The sequence below is a fragment of the Lontra canadensis genome, unplaced genomic scaffold, assembly GCF_010015895.1.
Source record: "Lontra canadensis isolate GAN:19392208 unplaced genomic scaffold, GSC_riverotter_1.0 scaffold97, whole genome shotgun sequence".
In the NCBI taxonomy this organism is placed as follows: Eukaryota; Metazoa; Chordata; class Mammalia; order Carnivora; family Mustelidae; genus Lontra; species Lontra canadensis.
Window position 1 is genome coordinate 1474890 of NW_022631091.1, and position 19648 is coordinate 1494537.

General features: G+C 42.4%; 1 protein-coding gene across 1 annotated transcript in view; it reads right to left on the reverse strand.

Moving 5' to 3' along the window:
- PRKN (parkin RBR E3 ubiquitin protein ligase) overlaps window positions 1–19648 on the reverse strand; it is a 1289523-nt gene that overhangs the window by 611461 nt on the left and 658414 nt on the right. Inside the window, exon 5 of the mRNA XM_032837250.1 lies at window positions 6649–6732. Within this exon, the coding sequence (XP_032693141.1) occupies window positions 6649–6732 (84 nt within the window). The remainder of the gene's footprint in view (window positions 1–6648; window positions 6733–19648) is intronic.

The window sequence follows — 19648 nt, forward strand, 5'->3', positions numbered from 1 at the left end:
TGGAACTACAAAAGACTCCAAATGGCCAAAGCAAGAAAAAGAAAAGCAAAGCTAGAAGCATCACAACTCCAAACTTCAGGTTATAATACAAAGCTGTAGTAATCAAAACATACAGTCCTGGCACAGAAATAGACACACAGATCCGTGGAACACAATACAAGTCTCAGAAATATCCCACAACTGCATGGTCAATTACTCTTTGACAGAGCAGGACAGAATATTGAATGGAGAAAAGACAGTCTCTTCAACAGATGGTGTAGGGAAAACTGAACGGCACCATGCAAAAGAAAGAAAATGGATCATTTTCTCACACCACACACATAAAAATAAACTCAACATTGATTAAGGACCTAAAGGTGAGACCTGACACCATACAAATCCTAAAAGAAAACACAGGCAGTAACCTCTTTGATGTTAGCTGCGGCAACTTTCTTCTAGATGTGTCTCCTGAAGTGAGAGAAAGAAACACAAAAATAAACTACTGGGACTACATCAGAATAAAAAGCTCCTGCACAGAAAAGGAAACAATCACCAAACCCAAAAGAAAATCTACAGAATGGGAGAAGATACCTGCAAATGACAGCTGATAAAGGGCTAGTATACGAAATATATAAAGAAATTATACAATTCAACACTTAAAAAACAAATAATCCAATTAAAAACTGGACAAAACACCTGGACAGACATTTCTTTTTTTTTTTTAAGATTTTATTTATTTATTTGACAGACAGAGATCACAAGTAGGCAGAGAGGCAGGCAGAGAGAGAGAGAGGAGGAAGCAGGCTCCCCGCTGAGCAGAGAGCCCGACGCGGGGCTCGATCCCAGGCCCCTGGGATCATGACCTGAGCTGAAGGCAGAGGCCCCAACCCACTGAGCCACCCAGGCGCCCCATGGACAGACATTTCTTGAAAGAAGACATCCAGTTGGTCAACAGACACATGAAAAGATGTTCATCATTACTTATCATTAGGAGAATGTAAATCAATGAGATACCACCTCATACCTGTAAGAAGAGCTAAAGTCAACAACACAAGAATCAATAGGTGTTAGTGAGGATGTGCAGAAAAAGGAACCCTCACGCACTGTTGGTGGGAATGCAAACTGATGCAGCCACCGTGGAAAACAGTATGGAGTTTCCTCAAAAAGTTAAAAATAGAACTATCCTATGATCCAGTAATCATACTACTGAGTATTTACCCAAAAATACCAAAACACTAATTCAAAGGAATATACACATCTGTATGTTAATAGCAGCATTATTTACAGTGGCTAAGATACAGAAGCAGCCCCAATGTGGGGTGTGTTTGTGTGTGTGTGTGTGTGTGTGCCTATCTACATCTATATGTAGCTATATCTATCTATATATGTAGTAGAATACTATCTAGCCACAAAAATTGAAATTTTGACACTTGCAAAGGTGTGGAAGGAGCTAGAAAGTATAAGGTTAAGCACAGTAAGTCAGAGAAAAATAAACACCACATGATTTCACTTGTAAGTAGAATTTAAGAAACAGATGAACATAGGGAAGGGAAAGAAAAATAAGAGGAAAACCAAGAGGGAGGCAAACTGTAGGAGAGTCTTAATTACAGGGAACAAACTGAGGGCAGCTGGAGAAGAGGGGAGTGGGGGGATGGGGTAACTGGGTGGTGGACATAAAGGAGGGCACTTGAAGTAATGAGCACTGAGTGTTGTATGCAAGTGATGAATCACTAAATTCTACTTCTTAAACTAATAATACAGTATATGTTAATTAAACTGAATTTAAATTTAAAAAAATTGAAAAAGAATTATAGAGAACAAACTGATGGTTACCAAAGGGGAGGCAGGTGGGGAGACGGATGACGGGATGGGGATGAAGGAGGTCACTTGTGATGAGGACTGGGTGTTGTATGGAATTGTTGAATCACTACATTGTACAACTAGCACTAATATTACACTGTATATTAACTAACTGCAATTAAATAAAAACTTAAAAAAATAAAAAAATAAATAAAATTTTTAATAATGCTTTTTCCCCTAAAAAACGATTTTATAGGCAATTAAAATGGTTTCAAAAGCTGTCTTTGGAGAAGTGCCCAGATGGCTCCGTTGGTTAAGCCACTGACTCTTGATATCTGTATTTTATTTCAATCTTCTGGACAATGATCCTGGGCAATTCAAATCCATCTTCAGCATAAAGGGTTTGCTGTTGGCAACTACTAGATCGAGCAGATCGCCGGGCCAGATGCTGCTTCCCAGGAGGGTACGCAGGGCAGCTTCTGAGGAGCCCCAGTCAGAGGCTCCAATGACAGCCGTGGAGACGCTGAAATTGGTTGGGACCGACGATCTTTGAGTGTGTGGTTGTGTGTCTCTTTTGGGAGAAGAGGGGCTTCTGGACAAGGGCCCAGGGCGTATCTACGGTGTGTGCACTAGACAACTTTGCATTATCGGTCCCGCTGGCACTTGAGGACTCCAACTCCACGTGGTCCCACAATGGAGGCATGGTGAGTAAGCCTCGGTGCTGACCAGCAAGGACTTGACCTGGCCCAGGCACATGAGACTCAGCCTTGAACCTACAAATTCCAGGTGTTCAGAGAGGCCTTCTAAGGAAAGCAGCCCTTATTTACCACCTGACAGTTTACAGGGAGCACAGCCCCACAAAGACAGGAGTGTGAGGTGTCCTCAGGAACTGCATGGCAGAGAAAAGCCTTCCACAGGTAACTCCAGTGAGGAAGCCTTCATTAGAAATACCTTTTGTGTTTGGCACTGCAATGTGTCAAGCACAGAAAGGTGTCTGAGGGCAGTGAGTAGGAGAGAGCCAAAGCTCTCACCTTCTTCCAGAAGTCCCCACTGCAGAAAGCGTTTAGAGTGCCCCTTCTTCTGGGGCTCCTGTGTCACTTGTCACCAGAAAGGTCACATGCTGGTAGGGGTTTAAGTGTGTGGCCAATGTGGCATGCCTCTAGCAGAAGATACGCACTTGGTGGTTCACAGCAGAGAGGGTCTTTGGCCCCAGGAAGGTGGGAACTCGCTCAGCACGTGTCCTTGCTCTGAAGAAATGCAGGCCCACCTGTGAGGACCCTTAGGAGAACAGCCTTTGGGAGAAAGCCTTCAGTCATAATTCAGCTCCGAGCATCGGGAGTAGCAGTCGGGGGAGATCACAAGAGTCATTTGTGTGCAAGCCTTCAGGGACTGTGTTGCATTCCCTGTCGTCCCCGGGCCCAGCTGTCTGACTCTCCCCATCTCCCTCAGCCACAGCAGAAGCCCCCTCGGGCCCCCGATCCTGGCTGTGCTGACATGCATAGCAGTCACCCATGGCAGCCAAGAAGGTGGCCCCTGGGTCTCCCCTGTTACAGGGTTCGGCACAGAACTCACCCAGGTGGCCAAGGGGACCAGAGGGGCATCTGCTACAGGTTCTGGGCAAGGATCCTTACTTCATGGATTTCTTTTTTTTTTTCTTTCTTTTTTCTTTTTTTTAAAGTCTGTAGTCGACGGCTGTGATGATTTCAATTGGCTTGTGAATCACCTCATTCTGGACCCACTACCTCAGAATGCTCTCCACCACGTGGTCACAAGTCACATTTCCATGTGGGCGTCCTGTTGGGGTGGGTTGTGATAGAAATGGACGGCTGCCAGCTGGGAGGTGGTCCTCGGGGCCAGCAGCACACGCCTCAAGGCCCCATGGAGTGGGCTCATTTGCCCCCCTCCTCAGAGGGCCCCCGAAACACACTGAAGGGCTCTGTGGACAGACCTTCTTGTCTGCAACTCAGAGTTAATTCTGAGTCCAGACCTTACCCTGTGCTGGGGACAATGTCTATAATACTAGAGTGGTCTGGGAAGGTGGGTAGGGGGTTCCTACCTCTCGGGGAGGGTGGATTTGCCCGAGATCTGGTCCATCGTGAGATCTTGGGCAGCCAGAAGAGCAGGGCACGTGGGTGAGGAACACCAACCAGGGGATCAGAGTAAGCCGGGAGCCAGCATAGGCCACCTATCGGGGAAGTGAGCGCCTTCCTCTCCAGCGGAACCCATCAAGGGTATCAAGGGTATTCATGGGCACTAGCTCTATGCAGGATTCTGTGGCTTCATCTGCCACCTTGATGAAGTCACACACTCAGCGGAAGCTTCCCATGGACACGGGCCCATCTGTAGCTCCAGGGGCCAGTGGTCTGTCGTTGCTGCCAAGGCGGTGGCTCATTTCAGCTGACACAGTTTCCCCTCTGGGGCCCAGCTTTCGCCTAGCTCTGACGTATATATACTTGTCCTTATTTTGTGGTCAGCACAGCCATTGTTTTAAATATTCATCATCACTAGCCATCAGAGAGATTCAAATCAAAACCACACTGAGATACCACCTTACAACAGACAGAATGGCCAAAATTAACAAGACAAGAAACAATGTGTGTCAGAGAGGATGTGGAGAAAGGGGAACCCTCTTACACTGTTGGTTGGAATGCAAGTTGGTGCAGCCACTTTGGAAAACAGTGTGGAGATTGTTTAAGAAATTAAAAATAGAGCTACCCTATGACCCGGCAATTGCACTACTGGGTATTTACCCCAAAGATACAGACATAGTAAAAAGAAAGGCCACGTGTACCCCAGTGTTCATAGCAGCAATGGCCACAATAGTCAAACTGTGGAAAGATCTGAGATGCCCTTCAACAGATGAATGGTTAAAGAAGTTGTGTCCATATATACAATGGAATATTACTCAGTCATCAGAAAGGAGGAATACTCAACTTTTGCATCAACGTGGTTGGGACTGGAAGAGATTATGCTGAGTGAAGTAAGTCAAGCAGAGAAAGTCAGTTATCATATGGTTTCACTTACCTGTGGAACATAAGGAATAGCATGGAGGACACTAAGAGAAGGAAGGAAAAGAGAAGGGAGGGAAATCAGAGGGGGAGATGAACCACGAGAGACTGTGGACTCTGAGAAGCAAACTGAGAGTTTGGGAGGGGAGGGAGGCAGGAGGATGGGTGAGCCTGGTGGTGGGTATTAAGGAGGGCACGTATTGCATGGAGCACTGACTGTTGTACATAAACAATGAATCCTGGAACACTGCATCAAAAACTAATGATGTATTTTATGGTGACTAATATAATACAATAAAAATTAAAAAAAAATAATGTTTGTAATTTAACCCAGTATTTTTATATGGGAGGTGCTGAAAGGATTTTGAAGGATATCAGCTCACCCTGCTGTCAGATACCGAACTGCAATATAACTTATTTTATGCCGAATTCCATGTACTAATATCTAAGGTCAGTGGAACGAGCAAAGGAAACGATTCTCAGTCCCACTCAGCACAGTTTCCCCCTTTGACTGATTTGCAGCTAAATCCTTAAAGATGCAAAAGTGTCTATTCTGCTGTGAGTGAATCCTGCCAATTCATATCAAGGTTCAGGAGAGGCGGTCAGACTGTCAGGAATTGTAACAGGTGTTCAAAGGACCTCACATTACTGGAAAGATGATAGAGACCACATATGTGTGTGTAGAAGGGTGAATGGGTCGCTGGATGGAGATATAATCATTACATGTAATTGTAATCAGGAGATATTATTCACTATAAAAAATACATGCTGCACCTGTATGCGTGCACGTGTATGTAATTATACTGATGAGTTCTGCCCCATAAATATACACACTTTCCTTTCATCTCCGTCACAAACTTACAAGACTGTGTTATGCCTCAATACATGGGAGTGATGTACAAGTCATTATCTTTCTTCAGGATTTGCATTAATAAAAACCTGTTCATGGTCCTCGCCCCTGTTCGATGGAAAATGATCGGTAGTGATGCTCGCAGCTCCCTCTGGACCGGGCAACCGCCCTGCGGACTGGAGAGAGGAGGCGCGCCTAACTGCTCTAGCTCAGACTCTACCTGTTGCTGCTGACAGACCGTTTCTTAGAGAAGATGCGCACTGCCAGGCAGCGGTGACAGTTTGTGAACCAACACTGACATTCGGGTTGGCGCCGCAATGGCATTTAGAGCTCGGGAGATACCTACAATCAGATCATGACAGATCGAGCAGTTTTTGAGGTAAAAAGTAAAACAGTATACAAATTATGGACATGATCAGAATGTAAAATGATCTAAAAATAATTTCAGTACTTAGGGTCTCTTTTAAGAAATATCTGCTCCATATGACGCATCAACATAGAGCATACGTTCGCAGAGGAAGGGGACGGCAGAGAACGGAAGACGGCCATTCAGTTGTACAGCAGCTCATCCTCACCAGATTTTCTAAGAGCCCGCCATGTCACCAAAGGCAAGGTAGAAAGAGATAAAGAAAGAAAGTAATTTTGAACGATGATGAATATAAATACAAAATATCACAGCACCGGCACAATGATTAACCTTGTATCTTTGTTACTTTCTTTTGCTAGGCTCCGAAGTGGTTCTTTATAACCCATGAATATCACTTTTAAGGAGTTTAAAGGGACATGTTTCTACAGTGTCACCCAAAGTGGTTAAGTGGAAAATGACACTGGGTGGCAATTAACAAGGTAGAATTTGGGGTGACTATGTAAGTATCTGAATCTAATGACACTTCAGCACTATGGTATCAGATGGAAGAAAAATCAGTTAGCATTCTTGTCTCTGTGCTAATTTCCTACTAAACACTGAAGATGCCATAATGAAAAAAAAAATGGATTTGACCAGGTACTTACAGCTGTAGTTCCAGAGCAGTGTGCAGACTGGCATTTGCCGGTCATCCGGTTTGGGATTAAGACATCATCCCAGCAAGACGGACCCTTTGAGAAAAAACAACACATACTTGGTGCATGAAATGTAACATGAATGTACTCCCTAGAACAATTTCCAAAATCCATTGATATTATAAAATGATAATGAAAGTAATTTGTAGTCCAGCAATATAATCTACAGAACCTAGGGGTCCTCTAGATCCTTTTGGAGGATCTAGTAGATGAAAATTATTTTCAACAAGCACACGAAGATGATCTTTGGTGCATTGATCCAAACACATAAGACATTCACATGTAAGACATTCCCCGGCCCCAGCACATGCACACACACAGGTGCACCAAACACACACGTGCACACACTCCCACACACAGGCACACCACACACGGACACTCACCTTACCATACACACCTGCCTGTGCACACACACGTTATCACAGCACATACATACCTCCCACCACACGCTTACCGCACACAGAGGCACCAGAAACACACACCCAGATGTGTGCATACACACAGTTTTGGAGAAAAACAGGGGAAAGCAGAGGGAATCTGGGAATTGAGCGTCTATCTCAAGAGGTGCTACCTTCTGAATTCGCAGATCATTAAACCAAAAGCCACTGCTTCAACCAGAGAAAGGTAACTGGCATAAGAAAGCATTTGCAGCCTGAGACTGCTGTCCTTAGGGGAGGCTGCTTCTGGAGTGGCCCTAGGCCCTGGGCCCAGGAAGCTGGGTGTGGGGATTGTTCACACTCACCTATGGACACAGAGGGTTGGCAGCATCACAAATGTCTTGAAGACAAGCTGGTGTGTGCTGAACACCTTTCTACCACCTGGGAGTCTGGAACTGTGATCTGCGCTAGGCAGGGGTACACACTGACCGGCCCCCAGTAAAGCCTGGGTGCCGAGTGAATGAGCTTGTCCTGTATGGCTCTGCTGGGAGAGGGCCCTCGGAAACGTGCCTGTGGTCTCCTCCCGACATCGCGCCACAAGCCTTGTCCCTCTGTTGGGGGGGGCATGAACCGTACTGTGTGGGGGGCTGCCCACAGAGTCCCAGAAGCCTTACTGGAGAATCGCCACCTTGGGGACCCATGACACAGTGACACTGATTCATCATCAAGGGCATGTTCTCTCAGCTCCACGCAAGAGTCAAGGTTCATGATTAAGAGCACATCAGTTATGGGGAATAAGAAAGTTCATTTCCTTTGCGCCTCTAAACATAGTGCATGCATTTCAATCTACCATAGCCATAGCAATGTAAACATCCACTTGATTTTCAACCTTACAATTCTACTATTGAAAATGGATGGGGACCTCTGGGTGGCTCAGTCATTAAGCCTCTGCCTTCGGCTCAGGTCATGATCCCAGGGTCCTGGGATGGAGCCCCGCATTGGGCTCCTGGTCGGCAGAAGGCCTGCCTCTCCCTCCACACTCTCCCTGCTTGTGTTCCCTCTCACTACGTCTCTCTCTGTCAAATAAAATAAAATCTTAAAAAAAAAAAAAAAGAAAAGAAAATGGACAGAGGATTGTGGACCAAATACACACGTCATGCCTCTTGGGCAACAGAATAGTAAAGTCATAAATGTTAAGAACTGGATGGCAAGGGTAGAGTTGAGAGAGAAGTGAAAGGGGGGATAGATATCTTGCCCCCATAAGATGTTATTTTTTTATTATAAAGCAATCTGTATGTTTGATTTTTAAACATAGGCATATATCCGTTTGATCAAAATGACACATGTAGTGAAGTAAAAGTGACATAAAGGACAGCCACCAAGAACTTAGTGACATTTATCTTGCTTTCCCAACTTAGCAGGAGAGACTCAAGGACAAGTGTGGCTAGAGTGCCACTTCCCACATCCTGTTTCAACCCTGGGCCAAGGACCCATCTTGGGCGTTATGGTTCTCGATATTAGGAATCAAGTTTCTTTCATTTTTAGACAACTCGGGAAATATTAGAGTCAAATCTGCGGCCTAGCTCTGGAAAGTGTACATAGCTTATAATAAATTCTTGGTTTACTACTACTACCCTTGCTTTCCTATCATGTTCCTCAATTTATTTTCCCTTGCCCTCTTTCCTCATTCTACGTAGTTTCTCTTGTTTTTAGCCCCAATGTATTCTTGCAAACTTGTCAAGTCCTTCTGAAGTGAGGCAGGGTACCAGGAAATAATTGTGAGGGACTCGTGGCCTTTCCTTCTTAACTCTCCAAAACCACTGCCCACTTCTAACAGGAGCAGCTTCTTGGGCCTCTCGCATCCGGGACACCATCCTCCCGTCCTTAGAACCTAGTGATCTGGTCTCAGGCAGGACACGCCGTGGCTGGTGGGTGCAGCATGCTTGAGGCTCAGGAGAGTCCCTGGTGGCAAAGGAAATCCATTTCGTCGTGGATAACCACTAACTAAACACGAAGATGTTGCTTCCTTGCTCTGTTGATATGGAACATTCCTTCTGAGGCTTGTTCAGGAAGCACCAACCTCCTTAGACCACATGCCATGGTGAGAGAGAAACCCAACACCAGCCCCATCTGGGGAAGGGGCACTCCCTGATCATCACATGCACAACCTGGGCCCTGTTTGCATGTCTGCTCAGAGTAAGATTCCCGGCCTCAAAGTCTAGGATGAATCAAGACGCTCTATGCATATCACAGATACTTATTTTTCCTGCCTGACTTTTTCAGTCCAAAAAGCAGCAAAAGCATTTATGTAACAATTCCTATAGTTGTCTCATAAAATACTACTTAATCTGATCTATCCTTGTTTTGTACAAGAAAATTATAGAAAACTCAGTCACGATCGGCCTCTTTGATCTCAAACCATAACCAGATAGCCTAAGTAATAAAACCGAACAGAATTCCAATGAATACGGGAGTCCAACATAATGAAGTAAATGAGTTAGTTTATCCACAGTACTTATAGTATGGGTATTGAATGTTACTGTGATGCCCATCCTGAAAATTGAAACAAATGTTCCAGTGAATTTATGCCATTAGAAAGCAGATTTAACATTGCTCCTTCCTAGTCTTAGAAAATATAAAATGTTAATTGGTTCATTGCTGCATACTTGCGTTTTAACAGATGCTTGGTGAAATCACGTGCAATTTATAGCCTTTACATGGAGCACAAAGGTCTCCAGATGACAAGACTAAAAAAGTACTGCATATCACATTACAGCAGTGTCAAGGACAGAATCACTCCCCCCCAAATGTATTTCATCTATCAAATGCAAAGAATTGTAGGAATACATCTAAAAAAAAAAAAAAAAAAAAAAAAAACAGGGGCGCCTGGGTGGCTCAGTGGGTTAAAACCTCTGCCTTCGGCTCAAGTCGTGATCCCGGGGTCCTGGGATCGAGTCCCGCATCGGGCACTCTGCTAAGTGGGGAGCCTGCTTCCTCTTTCTCTGCCTGTCTCTCTGCCTACTTGTGATCTCTGTCAAATAAATAAATAAAATCTTTAAAAATAAAAAAATTAAAAAATAAATCACATGGCAAAATGGTGTGAAATACATGTTCTCCCTGGAGCACCTGGGTGGCCCAGCTGGTTGAGTCTACCTTCAGCTCAGGTCCTGGGATGGAGTCCCGCATCTGGCTCAGCGGGGAGCCTGCTTCTCCCTCTCCCTCTCCCTCTGCCTCTCCCTTTGCCTCTCCCTCTCCGTCTGCCTCTCCCTCTCCCTCTGCCTCTCCCCCTGCTTGTACTTTCTTTCTCTGTCAAATAAATAAATAAAATCTTTTAAAAAATCTTTAAAATCTTTTATTTTATTTAAAATCTTTTAAATAAAATCTTTTTTCAAAAAATCTCCTTCTTTTGCCCAATACTGTCTATACGACCAAGAGAATACATAAATTATTTGCGCTTCTACAGAAGGGATGAGCAAACTACGGTCTGCTGACCAAATCTGGCCTAGGCTTTGTTTCTAAACAGCAAAAGCCAATTTACAAACATTGGTTATAAATTTGTAAATGATTCAAAGGCACAAAAAGAAGAGTCTTCATGGCGTATGAAGGGTAAGTGACATGCAGGTTTCCGTGTCCACAAAGAGACTGGAGTGGAACACAGCCACGGCTGCTCACTTACCTGTCGTCTATGCTGCTTTTGAACTGCAAGAACGGAACACAGACGACGCGGCTCGCGAAGCCTGAAATACTTACTACCTGTACCTTCATGGAGAAAGTGTGCCAATGACTGATCTATGGTCGAAAATATCTTCCAAGTTCATATTGAAAAGCCTTTTGAAAAAATATTATGGTAGCATTTTGGCCACCATATAATGTCACCAGTTTGTAGAGTAGCTGTATTCTGGGTCTCCAGTGAGAAATTACTTCAATTAAAACTTGAGAGCCATTGGCCTGTAGAATCCAAGGTGTTGTTAGAATGCAGTGGCTCAAGTTATTGGAATCAGTAAGAGTGGAAAGCTGCAACTAGAGATGACATTTGGGGATTTCTCCCGATAATATTACCAGCAAAAGAAAAACGTAAAGTAGAATATTATTTAAGTACATCTATATGGTGTATGTAAATCAGAGACTCAGGAAAATGACTTGATGGCATGAAAGCAGTGGCTACATTTGTAAAGTAGAGGAGTCTTAAAATTTACTTTTAAAAATTGTAGGACTAATCCACAAGTCATTTTTGCTATGTCTTGTATGTCCAATCAAGTGGAAAACAGATAAGATTCAAGGTACTTAAGAGGCTAATTCTTGTCCAAATATTGCTCTGACAAGATCCAAACAGTTGTAGCAAAAGAGGTTTAGTTTTCCCCCTGAACCATCTAAATAATTCCATAACCTGCTTTTCATAGGTGGGCATATACATTGCTGTCTAAAAAATCCTTGTTTTGTGCAAATCCTGTTTTCTAAAATGTTACTACAAAATCTTGGCATTTTGCAGTTTTTTAAAAGGGTTACTGTAGGGACACGTGGGTGGTTGAGTCAGTTAAGAGTATGCCTTCAGCTCAGGTAATGATTCCAGTGTCCTGGAATTGAGCCCCACAATGGGCTCCCTGCATCAGTGGGGAGCCTGCTTTTCTCTTTCCCTCTCCCCTCCCCCCACTTCTGTGCTCCCTCTCTCAAGTAAGTAAAATCTTTTTTTTTGTTTTAAAGATTTATTTATTTATTGGACAGAGATCACAAGTAGGCAGAGAGGCAGGCAGAGAGAGAGAGGAGGAAGCAGGCTCCCTACCGAGCAGAGAGCCCGATGCGGGGCCTGATCCGAGGACCCCAGGATCATGACCTGAGCCGAAAGCAGAGGCTTTAACCCACTGAGCCACCCCAGTGCCCCTCAAATAAGTAAAATCTTTTAAAAAATAAAATAAAAGGGCTATTTGAATAGTATTTTTACTTGAACTATGCTTTTACCAATTGTTTCAAGTTACAAATGTGTTGAATTTAGTGTATCCTCGTGAATGACTGTACAAACATTTAAGTCATATAATTGAACTTAAGGGGTTAAGATAATTTTGAAAATTATACTTGTAGTCTATCATGATAGCAAAACTGTCTTTAGAACTGCTACACTCAGAGCCTCCTTCTTTTCTTTCCCTTTGTGTCTGCAACTAAGTGTTACAGAAAAGGAGCTTCAAAGTTCACGGGACCTGTTGAATCTCCATTCTACCGATTATTAGCTTTAGGCTCCTGAGCAAGTTTCACTCTACCTTTCTCCCCCTCTTCTGAAGAATGAGGGGTTAAATACCTCCTTCACTGGGCTTTCTTTATGTTTGCCCAGTGCCTGGCACATGAAAGATGGCAACTGTTGCAAGCAGTATTTCTTATTTCTCAAAAGAGAAGTCCCTGAGTAGGGACTTTTTAAATTTAGTAGACAGATAAGCAATAATTGGCCTATTCCAAGGCACCTGACTCAGCCCGCTGCATTTTGCATTTCCCATTTTTTCTAAATGTCCCTGTTACCCAGTGACTCCCCAGGGATTATGTCACTTTCCAAAGCAGGTGGCTCGGAACTCCTTTAAATCATCTATTTCCATCCGTACAGTAGACATTGTCCTGGCACCTTCTCTCATTGGATTTAAAGGCCCTATGTTTCTCATAAAGCTAAGGACAGTGCTCAGATTACAGCTGAGGCTCAACAAGGCAGTCACTAAATAGTGAGCAGGGGAAGAAAAAATCCTCTTAACCAAAATATTCATCCACACAACAAATACTTATTGAACATTTCTTAAAACCTGATAATACAGTTATGGAAAAGAGGGAAGGAAACTTTATCCTGTAGATTTTATGGAATAGCTACAAAAGCCAGTTACAAAGGAACTAAGCAACTGATTCATATACATAGTACCAAAAAAATATGCCCACACCAAATATTGGTGATACGTAAAACAGCTGGCATACACATACCCTCCTGATGTAAATACAAAATGGCGCAGCCCCTCTGGAAACCTTTAGGCATTTTTTTTTTTTAGAAAGTTATACATATAACCATCAATGATTTGACAATTTCATTTTTAGAAATTTATCCAAGATAAAAATGAAAACATGCATCTACACAAAGAATTGTATACAAATACTCAAATAGTCTTATTCACAAGAGCCATCAACTGGAGACCACCCAAATATCTATCCAAATATGAACAGATAAACAAAATGTGAGATCTCCACCCAATGGAATACTATTTTATAACAAATAGTATCATATTATTTATGAATGTAACATGGATGATTCTCAAAATAATGTGAGTGAAGGAAGCCAAACCTGCAATAGAATATACTACATGTTCCCACTTGTATAAAATGCAGACACATCAGTGGTAGCTGTGGGCTGGGGGCAGAGCATAAAATGGGCTACATAAAGGCATGAGGAATATTTGGGAGGGGTTTATGGGCCAAAGTGAGTCCCCTCAAAATTCATATATCAAGGTCCTAATCCCCTCCAGAATGAAACTGTATTTGGAAATAGGGTTTTTAAAGAGGAAATAAGTCAAGATGAGGTCCTTGTGGTGGGTCCTAGTCCCGTATGGCTGATGTCCTTATAAGAGCAGATTATGACATGGACAGTTACAGAAAAAAAGGCCACGCAAAGACACGGGGATAAGATAACCCATCCAGAAACCAAAGAGATGCCTCTTGACCTTGGATACCATATTATCAATAACTCTATTTTGAAACTATTTTTTAATGGGTAGAAGGAAGCAGAAGAGGGGGAGAAAGTAATTTCATGAATATATATTCATTCCTGAGGCCTTTTTGCTTATGCTCTGTCTCTCTGGAAGCCATGTAAGAATTTTTTTCTTTTTTAAAGTCTTTATTGTTAACAGCCTTTTCCACATACATTGTTTCATTTGTCATCTCAGAAACCATGTACGAGATTGTATCTTCTATTAGTTTTCTATCCCTGTGTAACAAATTACCACACACACAGTGGCTTAAAACAACCCATGTCTACGATCTCACAATTTCTGTGAGCCAGAAGCTCCTTCAGGGTCCCACAAGGCTATATTCAAAGTGCTGGCAGGGCTGTGCTCTCATCTGGGAGCTTGACTGGAGAAACATCAATTTCCAAGCTTTCTTGGGGTGTTTTCAGAATTAATTTCACTGTGGCTATTACTCTAAGGGTGTCAGCTTTGTGCTGCCTGCTGACTGGAAGGCTCCCATGGTTCTTCCCCATGTGTGTTTCCTCAACCTGGCTGCCTACCTCATGCCAGCAAGGTGACGTCGGGTCCGGTCTCTGTTGATGCACGCTTCTATTATGTGGTAAAGGGGACTCTTGTATACCATGATCAAGGGGGTGGCAGACATATCATTAACTCTGCCATTTTTTTCTGGGCTGGATGGAAATCACCAGAACCACCCACACTCAAATTTAGGGATTTCCCGAGAGCAATGGACACCAAGACTGGGGGTCACCTTCGTGTTTATCCATATCAGAAGAGAAGAAAGACCTTTCATGACGTTAAAGTCTGGGAAATGAAAATTCAATATGTGACTCTGGTTGCCAAGTTCTCAGGCTATTTTTTTTAAAACATAAACAGACCTTCCAGTTGAAATATGTGAATATTCGAAGACTTCCCTGGAGTCATTCTTTTAAATTTTAAGTAGAGAATGTAATATTTCAGCCTAGGATATATCACAAAATAAATACTGAATGTGACCAGAAAGTGAGTTTCTATGTATTCTGGCCAAGTTAAATTTGAAGAGATTAGTACATAAAAATCAAGCGAATATACTTGTGCTTTACTTAATGTATATACTCTTTTTCAACTTGAATTTATTTCCTAGGATTTCTTAGAGCATAAACATCTTACACACTTTTGCCTCTGAATATCTAATTCCAAGTTCTGAATGCTAGCTGCTTCCATAGGAAAAACAGACCACTACAGACTACATGGAGAGACTCACTGTTCACATATTAGCCCAATTATTTCCACAAATTTTTTAAAGCAAAAAGAGACTTAGTATGTGGTGAATTAGAAATTAAAGAAAATAAAAGACCTCAAGAAGACCCCATGTCCAATCCTTATAAATATTTTTATCCCTGATTTGGATATCAATAATAATCAATTCTTTCTTGCAACTATTTTATAAGGGATAGAGGGAAGCAGAAGAGGGGGAAAAAAGTGATTTAGTGAATTCCAGCCAATCAGCAGGGGAATAATGGATTATACAAGTAGTGGCAAAGCCAGGATAGCATTGCATTCAAGTTCTGTTTATTAGAAAATCTTCTTCTATTACTACAAAACTCGGTTGTTTACAGAGCACTCTCCCACAAACAAAACAACCTTGATTCCCAATGAAAATCTGTTAATTCTATATCCTCGGGAGCTCTGAGACACAAGCTGACTATTTGTTCATGTGTGGGGTAATCACAGAATGGTTGGTTAGGAAACTGGCTCTCATACCTAGCTACATGGGCATATCTTAAAGACTACTACATTTTCATGAAAAGCTACCCATTTTTTACACTGATTTGTTAACCATAAAAACACGGATCTCTCACTATTTTACAAAATGGAATATCTAAAGTCCTTGCTCTTGTCGGAAAAACACGGCCAAAATTGTAATCTAAGCTTAGTCATAAGACTGGGTAGGGCTTGATGGGTCAGCTTCATTCCATTCTGTGTATAGTCAGCCTGAACAAGTCAACTAGGGGATGAAGGACTCACTCTCCAGATGGCTCCTTGGCATGGCTGTCAGTGCAATGAGCTCCCATCTGTGGTCCCTCTTACCCAGGGCCTTTCCAGGGGCTGCTTGCGTCTCCTTACAGCACAATAGGTACTTCCCAAGAGTGACATACTAAGAGAGAAGGGACAGAAGCTTCCAGTTTCTTCAGACCTAGCCTGAGCATGGCACAACGGCATTTCCACCATATTCTTTAGATCAAGCAGTCACAGAGCTCGGATTCACTGGAAGAGATTGGTATTTGAAGGACACAGCTAGCTTGGCACTCTTTGTCAAATTTAGGTTTGACAATTCACCGAATGAGAATCTACACCTGCGCTCCTCATCGGCACCCTCAGGAAGCTGTCTCATGCTGGTGCTGGCTCCACTCCACGCCCAGCTTTTTGCTCTGCTTTCGGACAATATAGCCCATTTAGATTTCTTTTCATTTTTATTCAAAATGCCTGGTTGATACATTCTCTACTAAAAGTCTTTAAATATTTTAAATACTATGGAACAGTAATGTGCCATATTGGATATGGTTTATGAAACAAAACAGCACTAATTACAAGTGTTCTCTGATAGTCCATTTGGATCTCTTGTTTTTCATCTGGGCACAGTATCTGCACCCATGTGTAAATCTGTCAATGGCTTCCAATTATTTAATGTCCTTTCTCTGATCACTAAAGACATTCTTCAGGATTTTTTAGAATCCGTTAACTACCACCACATGCGCTCACCTATTTCTTAAATTAACATCCATTCGACACTAATTTTAAGTCATTGTGGTCATTAATTTATTTGATAAATTATGCACCTAACATGTGACAGGTATCTTGCTAGACTAGAGATAAAACATTGAACAAGACTTTTCCAGGTAGGAGGACAAAAGTGATTAAACAAGTAATTAACATATGGATTCTTTGAAGGACCCTTGACCTAGACCTTTGGAAGGACTATCATTTGAGATGAGACCTGAGAGAAAAGTAGGAATCAGACAGGAAGAAGAGAAGTTCCCTGAGAGAAAGAAAGACTCTGAGTCTGGAAAACAGAACCAGACCCCCAACCCCTGGACTGGTTTCTGGAATATGTATTTTCAAGAAGATGATATGGATAATTGACTCATAAATAGTTCATTACTTCTGTGCAACATCCTAAATATCTTAATCTAACATTACTACCACTACTTGATAATATGATTCAATAAAAATATATGATAAAATGTAACAGTATTCAAGGTCCTGATTCAAAGGGATGGGAATGTCCAGCTAAGAAACGATGTCTTAGTACTTTGGAATCAGACTGACTGGATTTCAAATCCCTTTGCCATGACCAGCCACGTAATGATGGATAAGTCACTGAATCAGGACGTCATCTTCTTGCGCGTTATGTGGGGAAAATAATTTTTTAATGCTACATCAGAGGGTTTATGGTTAAATGAGATAAAGTACTTCACATAACACTATACACATAGTTAATATTCAATAAATATTAGAAGGTGCTGCTAAATAGCCTTAGTGTGAGCAAAACATGATCATGGAAAGAGCACCCCAAAAGACAGAGACTCAGAAGACCTAAGTTATAGACATAATTTCACTAGAGAGTAGGCTAAGCAATTTAACATCTTTATGCCTCACTTTCTTATCTGTAAAATAAAGGGTAATAAAGTCTCAGGGTCAAAAGAGATAATGAATGAACTTTACAAAAAATCACAGGCCATAGAGAATAGAGCTTTGTGTAGTCCTACACAGTCTAACTGTAGAAAGTGGTGGACTCATATGCCAACCCCACTTTACACAACCCCAAACACAATGCCACTTCCAGTAGAAGAGATTCTTGATCTATAGGATGCAGCTGCTGCTCGCGTCAGCAATTAACCAGAGCAAGTGTCTCTGCTCGTATCGATGACCCGATGCTGCCAACCCAGCTCAAACAGCTGTTTCAACAGAACGTCTCAGCTGTCCTTGGAAATTTTCCCCAAGAGCTGGGGTATCTCCATAGCTCATACAACATGATCTGGCAGGAGGTGGCATACAACACTAAAATGTATTTCCTATCACAAAAAGCAAGCATTTCAAAATCAAATACTCAATAACATACTTTTCTCCTCTGAGAAAATTATTACAAGAAAAAACATCACTCCCTTTAAAGAAAGTGCATTGTTATAAGGGAAACAACTCTTGGTCCACTGCATTACAGCTCCGCTGAGTTCTGACACAGTCAATCACTGTCATTATTGACAGTCCCTTCATGTAAGGTGCCATCATGCTAAATGCATTCAATGTCAAACAATGTGCTTATTTCTTCACAATTTCCAGTTCCCAAACTCTTCCTAAACCGCAAGATGCCTTCAATTATATTACTAAGTGTTGACAGCTTCGCTGTAGGCACATCAGAGTGATAGCAGGATTCAGACGGCGGTGATTTTTTTGTCCTATTTCATAGAATTTAAACAATGGAGACAAATAAAGACTTACAGATACAGTGATTCACTTTTATGCATTCTTAACAGATTTAATTTAGGAGAACCATATGATTATCTTCATCTGTTCAAGCTCTCTTTACTAAGAATAATCTTGCTGCTGCACGGAGGGAAATTTGCTGCAGCTCAGATCAGAGGCGGCTTCAGACAGCATGATCTGTGTCTAACTGTTGAGATGGTCGCTCTCATTTCCATTCCAGGCACGTAAATCTATTTGAATAACAACAATTTATTATCATGTAAAGCTTCATAGTTATCTCAGCTGGCTTTATATCTTGATAATTATGACTGGAACTGGACTATGCTTATTACATGAGATAAGACGTTTATTAGATTTCTAGTGAGTGCCCAGATACTGTCATCATCATACCAGCATTATTTAGTTCTCAAAATAAAACTCCATGAATAACACAGCATATTTTGCTATAAACTACTGTAAATCCGCCCCTGAGGCTGGACTCAACCAGCCACCTCTTTTCTAGGAAGGGAAAGGAAGAAATAGGCAGGACGCGGTTAAAACTATGAAGGGGTCACAACTTAATGTTTCTGTTGCTTCGGTGTAATTAACTGTCCATGAAGAGGTATCAATAGGGGGGATGTCCTGGCCAGCCCACAAGGCTACACACTGCTCAGTAGTATAGGTGACATGTGCTTATAGACTTGGACACCATGAGGAAAATCACTTCTCAAGGGTCGTGAAGAGCAGTGAACTTGGATAGGCCTCCCTGTCAGGTGTTAGACACACATGTAATGAGTGGGCCTCTAGTCCTATCTTAACCACATCAGCCCTACTGTATATTTATGAGGCACTTTGGTCCCATGACGAGGCATTTTCCCCCAGAGCAGCAGTATGTGGGTAGGGGTTTCTGTTCTGTCTCTACAATGACCTGGGGTCTGTAGAGCTACAGAGAGCGAGGCCTTCTTCTCAACAGCAGTAATCACACCCAACAAACCCAAGGAACCAAAAATGATTCTCGGCCAAAAGAAAAGTCTCATTTGTCCTTGGATACATATGTTGGCAAAGAAATTGTTTTTCCTTAAATATTTAATTTATTTATTTGACAGAGAAAGAGAAAGTGAGAGAGGGAACATAAGCAGGGGGAGTGGGAGAGGGAGAAGCAGGCCTCCCGCTGAGCAGGGAGCCCAATGTGGGGCTCGATCCCAGGACCCTGGGATCATGACCTCAGCCAAAGGCAGATGCCTAATGACTGACCCACATAGGCACCCCTGGCAAAGACATTTTTTAAGCAGGGCCCAGTTTAATATGCATTTATAGTTTGTTCTAGTCCCTACATTCTCCTTGGAGCCTTCTCACTTCAAGATACTTCTAGCATCCCCTTTCCTTCCATCTCCTTTTCCTCCCTGACTCTGTTATCAGGGTCCAGTC